Raw genomic sequence first — 12,679 nt, forward strand, 5'->3', positions numbered from 1 at the left:
CCTCTGTAATATATTCTAAAGGCACACAGAATAACTTAAATAAGCACTTTAAAGCTGATGAATTTACCACTTGGCCCAAAGTTCCCCATGGTCTGAAACTACTGCCCAGAAAACTATTTCTTTCTCTCTCTCTCTCTATCTAAAAAAAAAAAGAAAAATCAAGCAGGGTTCATAAACCAAGCAGAGAAAAGGGCATAAAATGCAAAGCATGATATAGTTATATTGTACATTCCAAACACAAACTGCAGTAGAAATTATAACACAAAATACATATTCAATTATCAGCTACACATTCAGAGCAACAATAAAACTGGAATCACTAAATTTTCCTAGGGAAAGGGAGAGCAAAAGAGCTCAAATCATTCCTTCTGAAATTTCTACTATGTAACATTATACAATGCCAAATAAAATTGGGTGATGGAAGCCTATAAAAAGTGCCTGAAACTCTCAATACATTCTACATCTATAGGCTTAAATAAATCCATTTTGAGGACTCCATCATACCTACCACACATGAAATTTTTTTACAGCTACAAATGTGATAGCTCATGCTTTTGCTGCCTCACAGTATATAGCTCCTCCATGGACAGAAAGCATTTATTGAACAGAGAAGTGCAGACAAGCCCTAATTTTCTGTACAGTGGCAACTGCATCCGTTCTGCGTTACAGTGGCACTCTGCTCTGAAAGAGTTAACTTTTTAGCTCCTATTCTCTGCAGTGCTGCATAAACACTGCACATTATTCTTACTGAGCATGCTTCATCTTTCCTGTCTCCACAGTCTTGGGCTGTCAATCACCTGTCAGTCCCTACCACATCAGCACAGTGCGCATCACCAGGCTGTCAGCACAGCAGCTGATGAGACTCTGCTAAGAGCTGTCAATCAAACTTGTTTCTCTTATCTGTTCAGGAAATATTTTGTCTCTAAGAAACAAAGAACCTGGGCAACAATGGATCAGAGTCTAGTATTTACTCTTTTACAGGGATAGAAGCTTCTTAACAGGAAATGAATGCTTTAACCATAACAAGGAAGCAAAAAGTCTGCTCCATTAGGCCTATTTTCTTTTTTTAATTTTGTTGAAATCCTATTTACTTCTTGATCAAACTATTCAGGGTATAATATACTGGAGCAAATTTCTTTTTCCTCTCACTGTAGAATGGACTTCATGGCTTTATTTCTTAATTTCTGTTGACTATAATTCAACGCAGTTTAAAACAGGTAACATCTCTTTGGTTTTGGGAATCTTTTCCTGCCCTTAGGCATTGGAATGTGTGAGGTTTCTCTCCATCTCACGGTAGCCAAAAAGCCAGACTAGAGAAACATATAATTTACACCTTTGTTACACTGAAATACATCTTAATTTTCTGTAGCATTTCTCATTAAAATTTCAACATAGAATTTAGTAATGTGAGTAGGGTTCATAGATAATAGCAGACCAAAAGAATAGCTGAGGGGTATAAGCAAGTAGGAGAAAAACATACATTCTCAGTAGCTGTTTGAAAGAATACAGTATATTCTTTTTGGAATGCTGTGCCAAGGATAAAGAATTGAGGAAGGTAAAGTTCTTGCATCTACAGAAATTAAATGCTGAAGAAAGACAAAAAGAGCTGCAAAGATGGGCACAGGAGCTATTTCAGGTCTGACACAGAATCTCTGCCTGAAAAAGTTAAACTGGTCTTTCAACTGAACATCTATCCAAGGCAGAATAATACTCTGCAAAGATAACTGGTCTGCATCTAACAAACTTGGCAATCAAATTAATTAGCACTGGGGGATCATTGAACTAACAAACCTCTGCTCTTTCCAGAGTATAATAAGTATCTTTACATGCTGTGCCATTCAGATATACAGGTATATTTAAAGCTAGTTCAAGTACCAGTATGTAGTGCTGTGTTATGCAAAGCAAAGTAAATATAACCCAGTGACTTAAAATCCACATTTTGACCCATATCTGTTTTTCCATACAAATTAAAGAATCTCAGAGCTGACAGGTGACGAGAAACAGTGAAATTGGCAAAAGGAAGAAAACTGCTTTTCTCAGTATAGAGAGGAGTGCTGTAAAACATGGTAATATCAATGGCAGACCCAAAAATATTTGATGTTTTTCATAAAGCTTCAGTTTTGGGCCATGAAATTAAATAAGCAACATAGTTTTCTGAGACGAAAAAAAGTGAGTTTACAACCCTTACGGTTCCTTGGACAGAACTGTATATTAAAAGTTAAAAAAAATTGGAGACAAGTAATAGTAATATATTTTTTTACTTCTTCTAACACTTACATGAGCAATGATTTACAGGCCTGATTCATGTGCCCTGAACATTTGCATTGGCTGTGGGATTGGACTATTCAGGTAAGAGAAGAGGGCAGATAAAGCCAGCTGGGAAACAGGCTATGATAGGAAACTCATAGAAAAGTAAAGTTTAAAGCAAGCATGGGAAAGAAGCCCCTAAAGGGGCTTGGGAACTGCAGTCAAGGTCAGAGAAAAGCAGAAGAGACTATGCAAGCTACCAGCAGCCTCCCACAATTTTCTTGGGTGGCTTTGAAGAAAGGACTTGGGATAAAACACTGTGTTCCTCCACGTCTCTGGTGGCTTAAGGCAAGATCTGGATAGCCCCTGAGAAGAAGGAAGGAAGAGAACTGGCAATTGCCATAACCCAGAGGAAAACCATGGCCATTGACAGAGATAAACTATTTGTCCTCTCCACACATCCACACACACTTAAGATTTTTTATGGAATTTGTTTGCTCCAATTATGCTTTAGTTCCCAAAAGAGGGAAACCTTTGCCCAAAGGAAAGAAAATGAGGTGGTGGCCACAACTAATGTCAGAGATGTAAGCAAATCTCTCAGAGGCTGAAGCAAGAAAAAGGTGGGCAATTTTGAATTCTGGAAGAAAAGGCAAGAGGTTGGCATCTTTCATCACTTTCAACTTTATAAATAAATTCTCAAAGGATGCCTGTTTCTCTTTTCTTGGGCCTTATCTTGGTCCCCTCCATTACTGTCTGTGCCTGCAAGACTAAGAACAAACAATTTATCTCTTCTCTTCCCCCTCTGTAAGCTCCAATATTTTCCATGCCCACTACATACTAAAGAGCATGCACATTGGACAAGGAGGCAGTTGTCTTGCTGGGGACAGCAGGGATGAAGACCAGGCACTTTTGTTTCATCTCTGTCAAAGCTCCATGCTTGCTGCTGCAACCATTCGGAATACTCTGGCTCACCTAACAGAAGCCACAGCCCTTGGCCAACAATTTCACAGGTGACTTGGAATAAAGGTGACATTATGGTCTTTGGAAGATGCCAAGAGCATCCATAAAAGCATAATGTAGCATCAGCGTGGCTTGGGCAGACAAAACAGAGACCTGAATCAGGTCTCTGTGCTCACTGAGTACCTCCTACAGGTGAAGTGATTTTGTGCTGTATGTACTCAAAGGGGAGCAAATTGCTTTGTTCTCAACTCCTGAACATGGTTTTGGACAAGGACTTCTCTCCTAGGAAGAGAAAGCTACTCTTAACATGCAAACTCCTCTCTGCACCCTCCCCTGGCAATGCTGAATGTGTCCCCAGGCAGGGACCTGGCCAGCACGGCACCCCAAGGCCGCTCTCAAGCCTCCTCAGAGGGCAATGGAAGTCCCAGACTGGAACAGCACAAGCATGCTCTTTAGAGTATCACTGAACAGTCATACTGCTCATGTCACAAAGAATCACTAATACTGTAGTTCAGAGTTACATAAATATTTACTAATGAAGGAAAGGAAATAGGAAAGAACAGCAAAGAGCCCCAAATGAGGACCCTCGATTTCAGATGCTGAGAATAACAACACCAAAAGCAACAACAATTTGTGCAGAGGCCAGAAATAAAAACCAGAGGGAAAATCCTGTGTACTAGTTCTTTTAAAAACATGCCTACAGTAATTTGGTCTTTCAATCATGCTTATCAGCAACAGTGGCAAGAATACAGTACTACTCTGTACCAAACCGTCCCAGTTACAGACAGTACAACCATTATCAAGCATTTGTGACAAGAGAAATATTTTACACTTTGACAAATTCTTTCATATGCAGCACTGTTTTCCAGAATCACAACTCTCTCTGATCTAACTGGACATTAATTGCTTTTTTGCTGATATATCTGTGCCTTCTGGACTGATAACACAACTAGCAAATCTGATATCTGACAAGTTGACTCAACCTAATCAGGACAGATCAGCTGTTACCAATGTTGCTATAGGCTGTAATTTGAGGACCTTTACAGAGTTATCACTTGCTTTGAAAGGCAAGAAACTGTAATTCTGTCAACACTAATCCCAGAACGTGCTTTCAAAGTGGCTGTTATTTTTTTTCCAGGAGAAGGTAACACTTGTCAAATAAATACCTGAGATAATTGATAAAAGGAATTAGAAGCATGTGAGTGATATGCTGACAATCAGTCACTCTCATGAAAAAGAAGAATCTCACAAGATTCAGAGCATTAAGCAGAGACCACAAGCTGTCACCATAAAGCATGGGTCACTCTGAATGGAGTGAAACAACTGGCAAGGTAGTTTTTCAATGTTTACTTCTCTCTCTGTTGCTTAGTGCTAAAGCTGAGTGAATTATTCCCTTCAAACAATTTGTTCGATGAATTTTATCCCTTTTGCTGCTCAGCGTGTGCAGGCAATGGATATCAATGCCATCAGATTTATTCACTGCTTCACTTCTATTCAAGCTTTCATTTAGTGCTTGATTGAGAGTGTTCTAGACTTCCACTGCTGTTCAGACAATATCCAAGGCAGGTCCTTAATGTGGGCAAGCAGCTTAGATAGATGCAAGCAGCTGATGGAATAATACTTATCTACACTGGCAAGGATATAGCTTTTGATTTGTTTTTCTGATCCCTGTTTAAATTTGCAAGCCCTTCCAGCAACAACACTTGAATTTGCTATGAAGTTCCCTTTCTGTGAACAATTTTGCCCACAAGACTCAACACTTGAATGTTTGCAGAAACCAAATTAACAAAGAGAGCAAGCACAGCCACAAAGCATATTTATTAAAAATAAAATCCAAAGATTATATTTTATTATTTGCTTCACTCCACTAGTAAATGACTTGTTTTCATGTAATAAAATTCACAGAACTCCACAAAAAGAATGTATTCCCAACTCGTGCAATTCTTTAATGGAACCTAATAGTCACTGAATGCAAATAAGTGACTTTGTCATTGCCAGGATTGCATCTGTCTTGTACAGACAAACTGTGTTTAGAAACTCAGACTTAACATTAAATCAAAAAATATACAATTCTTACTGTATCGCTTTGGTCCATCTTCCAAACAAAATGAAAGGGTTAAAGTTGCATCATCTTCAAAAAATTCAGTTGCAAAGGCATCCCACCAGAGGTTGTCACTATCCTAGGAAGCAACAGATCATTCACTTAACACGAGGTAAAATAAATATATGTTCATATGTACTAAAATATATTCAACACGATCACACCTAGTTTGTCTTCTTTACCAATGGTTTTGGGGTGCAGATGTCTATATGATATTTCAAACTAATTTTCCTAGATAAAGTTCCATTTCTAACTTAAGAAAAAAATAAAATGCTTGGTTTATTATACAACAGACTGTTTTTCATTTTATCTAGCACACTAAATATGTAAAAACTTTCATTTCCGTGAATTTTTTGTTCAAATGTTAAATATAGTTTTATAAATCAGTAGCAAATAAAGCAACTTCCTTTTCTGGGCTATGTGTCTGAAATGCTTGGTCCTAGTAATGAAAAAAACCTCAGGACTTAATTCTATAATGCTACATAACCCGATCATCAGTGTGAGTTGACAATAAAGTTATTTAGAAACTACATATAATGGCCATTCCACTACAATCCATTTAATATAAATATGATGCTATTGCAGGTTAAATACCAGTTAGTTACTTAAATGTAATTGTTGTGAGACAACTTTACTTTTAAGTGTGATACATGAAGTGAAAACAATATGTTAAGATGGCCAGTGTATACTTAAAGTAATACACATAGCTGGAACACGGCAATTATTAGTATAGTGTACAATGTAAAGCATATACCAGTACACCACTACAGGTGGTCTCTTGGCTTTGACAATTGAACCAGGCATTTTCAGACCTGAATGATCAACGACAGCCACCCAAACTTAATGTCTAACACCTGACCAAGTGGCCCAGCCTGCAAGCTTTTTCATAGAAGTCAGAAAACACAAAACACACCAAGGGTTTAATTCAAAAGCCATGGATATACTTAATAGCTGGGTTAGAAATTTTTCGTATAGTCTCTTCTGGTCCTTTGAGGCCCCTAAGACTTAAATCACTTGCAGCGCACAGGAACAGCAACAAAGCAGGAAATACACTTGTGAAGATGCTGAGTTGCACTCAGAGCCACTCTGTCCCACTCATGACAGCTGCCTCTCCAGTGTGCAAGGCCAGGTTCACTCAGCATAGTGAGCACTGAGCACCTCTTAATGGCCGAGCATTACAGAACTAAGCCAGAAAGTATTTGTTCCCTTCACAGGAAAAAAAACCCTGAGATAAAACGCCAGTTTAAGAGAAAATATGCATCTATCATAGTCATTATATATACACATGCCGAGAAATAACTATCTGGCAGTTTTAGTTCTGCTGCTGTATTTCCTGATGTTGTTACCGTTGGATTTCACTGCAAAATGCTGAGCAAGGTATCTTTCCTGCCTCATAACTTCACTTTTATTTTCGTCAAGCATACAATGGAGAAATAGCAAGGAGAGATTTTAGCAATCTGGGTTGTACCAGAGACTCCAGAGAGATGTCTGGGCTGCGTCAGAGCCTGTAACACACCCTCCTTGCCAAGGCCCATCCCACCTGGCAGTGACAGGACCATATGGCCCTGCAGTTCAGTCACACAGAGAGTTATCAAAGTTGTCCCCACATCTGAGACATCTCTTGTCACAGAGTTACTGCTCTTTCCTGGTCTAAACCTGATGAGTGTTACCACGTGAAAACACTGCTGTGTTGAGGAGTTGAGTAGCCATGGTAAGCATGAAATATATACACAGATGTTCAACACACCTCTGCACATGGTTCCTTCACTCAGCACAGCCTGGTGGGTTACATTATAAGCCCATACAAAAGTGTATTGTCCAACAAGCAGTGGCAAAAGGGAGGCTGCAGAACTGTTGAACTGCAGTCTTTTGGACATACTTGTCATAAGGAAGGAAGGTGGGAGGGAAGGATTTAAGCAATGTCACATACCACATTTGCAGTTCTTGGTAACTGAGTAACTGAGTATCAGAGGAGCTACCCATGCAGCATCCAGTGACGTTGGAACAAAAACAGGAGCATCACATAGCCAGGATGTAAATGCACATGGGAAAGAAAGGGAAAAGCAAGGAAAGTGCAGGGCCTCACCTCAAACCCACACATACTTGGGCTCATTCTGGCTTCCAAGAAGTCTTGAAAGCAAGAGAAATGTGGACATGGAATTACTGTGGATTCCCTCCCTGGATAGATGAAATATCCAGACTCTGTCACAGTTTGAATACTGTCCAAGGTCTTTATCTTAAGCTTTTGCATATTTTATGTCAGGAAGAAGGAAAAACATAAAATGCAATACACCACCCCCAGAAAGAAAACCAAACCCTAAAAGCATATATAAATCCTGTCAAGCTTGGATACGCTCTGCTGATTAATTCTCTGCTCCACCCTTGTCACAGGTGGGCCCAACTACTCTCATAGTCAAATGTGAACAAAATCAAATGAGGCGTCCCCAGCCAAGCTGAAAAAGGACCCAGTTATTAAAAAAAAAAAAAAAAATCACCCCCCCCTTTTTTTTAAAAAAAAAAAAAAAAGGGGGATGGTGAAGGCAAGGCTGCCCTCAGGCATCTTTAACTTATGCTTTGACAGGTTACGGGGGATTTTGCCAGAGTAATTATTTTTCTATTCAACAATAATGAGAAATTACCATGGCAACCTCCCTTTCACATACTGCACTCACATGCTCAAACATTGAAATAATGGCCAAAACATAACAAAAAATATTAAAACTTTAAAAATATTTTGTATTAAAATATACATATGGAATGGGTCACAGGAAAGAAGAGGGCAGAGACAGCCAGCAAGTTGGGTTAGAAGTAAAGGTGCCATGCTGCTGTGGCCAGGCTACCCAAGCAGCAAAATGTCTTCTGCCACAACTGTCATTGTTCCCTCTGATCCCTTCCACCCCTGATATTATTTGTAATTTGAAGCATTGCTCAACTCTGAATAGGGTCTCCAAGTGAATGGAATCCTAGGGTTTCAATATTTTTTCCTGACTCTGATTTCTTTGGCAAATGTAATCAGTTTTAAGCACAATGATGTTCTTTTTCTCCCTCCATCTAACAGTCCCATGCGTTCACTGTGTGATCTGAGTGTCAAGCTGGGTTCTTCTTTACACCTTACACACTTACATGATTAAGAGTCTGCAAGCTAAATGAGGCTTTTCTTCTTGTCTGTGATGGTGATTGCTGAACCAAAATAGATCTTGCAACTGGAATATGAGACCAACTGAGACTATGGCATTTTCTCCAAATTCCTTTATTTTTGTTTAATGACTTGAAAGGCGGAATGCAGTTTATGTAAAACGTACATGAAACCACACTTGAGAGGATGAAGATGCCTTGCAGGACAAAACTGGAATTCAAAATGATTGGGAATTTTGGAGATTGGAGAAATTATTTGAAATGAAGATGAAATTCAATAAAATTAAGTGACAAAAGCACAAATAAAAAATGGGGAATAACTGACTAAGTGGTACTATAGAAAATGGTCCAGCTCATAAAGCAAATGTTCTGCAAACAAGGGAAATGTCTTAGATACAATAGACTTCCACTCCAGCAAACACATCTCTGGAAAGACTTCAAGTGGAATAGTCTGTCCACTTCTGGAGTACCGTGGCCAGGACTGAGCTACCCACTCTAAAAGAATTTTGCTGAGATCCACAGGAATCAATGAGTTTAAGGACAAATGCAAACAAATAAACCAACCCCAAAAGATTCACAAGAAGCAAGGCAGGAGGACCTACCTCTATTTTGTATAAGACAGAAGAAGCTCACAGGCAATGTGATGACAGGCTTTAACCATATGAAAAGATTGCTGTAAAGAAGAGGGAACACTTGTCCTTGGTGGCAAGGATGGAAAAAGTAGTAATTGGCTCAGTTTGCTGCCATCATGGGTTACATGTATTAATCCCCTGTTACAGATTTTTAGGCTAGTGTTTTGCAGAGGGGAAGGAGCTACAGAGCATGGCTGCTGTGTTCCCAAGAAGAGTGGATACAGAGATCCTGCTGCCAATGAGCCTTTGGCAGAGCTGCCCTTTACAGCAACTCCACGGCTCACCCCCCATCAGAAGCTGATTTTTGGTTTCTCCCTCTCATTGCTTTTGGCTGCACATGTGTAACAAGTGTAAATAGTGTATTAAAATAAAGGTATGGGAACAAATAAATGTGATTCTGAATACACACAGGAAACACATCTGTTCTGAAACAAGACTTTTTTTTTTTTTTTTTCTTTTTGTATAATCACTTTTCAGGGAAAAATCTGAATTTTAAATATCAACCTTGGCATTGGACAAGGCAAAAATAAAACGAGATAGTGCCCTTGGGAGCTTACATTTTTCTTCTGGCACCTGCAACTCTTCCCTATTGACAGATACTGTTTTCAGAACTCTATACATCCACACTCCTGTTGGCAACATACACGTGTCTCATATTCTTTCAAGTTAATGCTGTGTGAGGAAACTGCTGTCTCCCCAAGGAAAGAATGGTATTCCTCCCCTCCTCCCGTTCCCAGCAAATTAAACTACACTTGAGCTTTTAAAATGGAACTCAAGATAAGATTTTGCCATTAAATACACCTGTAAAAACTCTGTAGCCATAGTTTTTTATCACAAGATAAGTATATAAAAAAATCTGACATTAAAGTTTATACTCGGAGCACACAGTCCAAATACAAGAAATCAATAATTTTCCTCATTAGTTTTAAATTAGATCCATCTTGATTCTACCTAACATATTTAGCATTCTGATACAAATTTCACAGAAGTAACAAATTAATAAGGATCTATATACCTTAACTTTATACATTGGGACATTTGAGTACTGATCTGCTGATCTGGTCCTGCAAAGCACAATGATTTTATAATCTGGCATAGGGTTTTTTTGCTATTTATATAAATTCTATATGGAATACAGATATTATGAGTCTTAGATTGATTTTCTTGGAAACAGTATGAACAGAGTGAAAGAGTGGAATGCTCATATGTACATGGATGAGAAACCCACATAGTCAAGTGTCTGTTACCCAGGTACAAGAAGATACACACCTATCTTATATTCCCAGTATCTTTTGCTCAGGGCTGGTTTGTAAGGACCACTCCATTGCTTTTGCAATTTGTTATTCTATCTGATTTATTTTATCTCAAACATAAGGCATGCTTTACATAGAATTAAATATACTCTAATCTTGAAGCTAGTGGTATTTTAAAGAACCTCCATCTCCCCTCCCACTGCCAGGAATGGCCTACTCTAGTCCTTCCATTTGTTATTTCACACATACTCACAGTTTTAACAGTGTTGCTTGCTTTTATTTCACTCACTAGTGTGGCTGGATTCCATCTCTCAAACAATGTGTAGTAAAACTGGCTGAAAGATTTTAAGACTTGGCTTTGGTCATAGGTAGTTTTCTGTTCCATTATATACTTGCAACTTCTTGCCAAAACTCTGCTCAACGCCCAAAACATATCAGTTTCTTCAGCTCACTTAATAATTAATTAAATTATTGTTTGCATTCCACTTAGGAACTTATCTTCATTTGTACAGTAAAGGAACAACACCAAGTTTCTGCTTTATTGAAAAGGCAGATTATAGTCATGCAACAGATCCCCACAGTAATACCTCCTCAGAGAGACTGACTGGGGTGCAAAATGGGGGTAACGTTTCTGTTTCTCATGTAAATCTGCAGTAACTTTAAGAATCTAATGGAATTTCAGGGAATAGTTCATAAAAGGGAGTTACTCTTACACATTCACTTGAAATTCTTAATATATCAAGGATCCTATTTTTATTGCCTATAAACCATTACACTCTAAGGTAACAAAATGGTGGTGGGGGGGTAACAGCCCATTTTCTGAATGGGGAACTGTGAAAATCAAATAATAATTATTCAATTTTAGATAAAAATGGGACAGAAAAAAAAATAAAAAGAGAGAGGTTTTGGAAAATATGCAGATTGATTTATGTGATTTATGCCATTTCTTGATGAACTCTCAACCCAGGCATGTAGGAATCAGCATCACTACAGGAAAACCATTATACTGTAATGACACTGGCCATACAACAGCTTTGCAGATATACTGTTTCGAGATAATGTCACGTACATTCTCAAATAACAAGTCCACACCAGGAAATTCTACCAGGAGTTCAGATTAACTGAAACATGCTGACACTGAAATAAGAACAACAAATGTTTTTCTTCTGTTCAGATCTATGGTTGACCTCTTCCTTGTTATTTGACCATTAACATATACCCAAATTAGAGAACTTTTGTTAGGGTAGTTGTGGCAACTACTCACTAGGCTGGCAAATAGCTTGACTGGTCTACAAACAGCTATAAAAGTACAGTTATTCCACTACACCTAAGCCATCCAATTTTTCCATCTACACAGATGCTATATGTATAACAATTTGGATAACCTTTTAAAATTGTAGACCTTAAAATTACAGAGATTTATAACTTAAGTTGTCAGCAAAGGATAAGACAGAGAGATATCTTGTTCAGTCTAATAACAGAATCAAAGAACAATGCCTGGTCTTAAACCAGTTATTTGTCAGGCTTTAAATTTTCCTGCAGCTTGTGGACAAAAGAGAAAAGAATTCTTCAATATCCACTCTGCGCCTGTTTCACCATTCACCTACAGCAGACAGGGGACTGCAGAGTTTAATACTGCATTGCAAGCAGTACAGAGCTGAAAGAGTTAACTTATGAAATGTGCCATTTTACCTGCTTCTTTAATTTGAATTCATTATTCCACTCCTGGAACTTGTGCACAAGAATGGAGAGGAGAAAGAAAGGGGAGAAAAGAGCCATGAAGCTGGGCTCAAGACACACTCTACTGCCAATTCCTTATCACCACCATGGCATCATCCTTAACATTTCACAGCAATATTGTAAATGACCAGCAGAAGATGCTCTTTTGTCCTTTTTAAATACATGGGATAAGATTTCACTTGGTCTCTATGGGTAAGACCTATATTTTGGCTGTGTGAACAAAAAGACTGGCCATTAATAATTAAATCACATGCAATTTTTAACAGAAATAGACACCCATAGCACCCATGGTTAGGACTTGCTATATATACAGTGCATACTAAATCCATATTCAAAATTGTTTTAAATTTGAGCCCTCTTTTCATTAGGCATGAGGATGCCTCTAGGTGGCTGGGAACAGTAATAGATTTTCTTAGTAGTATTCACAATCCATGATCATTGCAGACAAATCACAGACCTGAGTTTTGTGTTTATCAAAAATGAACCACAGTTACACTTCTCTATTCTGCCACAGAATACCCCACAGCCTCTGCCTTTGAGAATGTTTCATAGACATGGAATATTAAGTGTGTCTATTATCTACTGTACTACTGTCAGCCATACAAATGTTC

At 38.4% G+C, this 12,679-nt stretch overlaps 1 protein-coding gene across 10 annotated transcripts in view; it reads right to left on the minus strand.

The window, feature by feature from the left end:
* LDB2 (LIM domain binding 2) overlaps positions 1-12,679 on the minus strand; it is a 220,401-nt gene that overhangs the window by 138,833 nt on the left and 68,889 nt on the right. For all 10 annotated transcript variants that reach the window (XM_027891234.1, XM_027891232.1, XM_027891230.1 and 7 more), the window contains one exon: positions 5,285-5,387. In XM_027891234.1, the coding sequence (XP_027747035.1) occupies positions 5,285-5,387 (103 nt within the window). The remainder of the gene's footprint in view (positions 1-5,284; positions 5,388-12,679) is intronic.

This window comes from Empidonax traillii, unplaced genomic scaffold (genome assembly GCF_003031625.1).
Source record: "Empidonax traillii isolate 1590-97213 ecotype Southwest subspecies unplaced genomic scaffold, ASM303162v1 scaffold312:size2399984, whole genome shotgun sequence".
Lineage (NCBI taxonomy): Eukaryota > Metazoa > Chordata > Aves > Passeriformes > Tyrannidae > Empidonax > Empidonax traillii.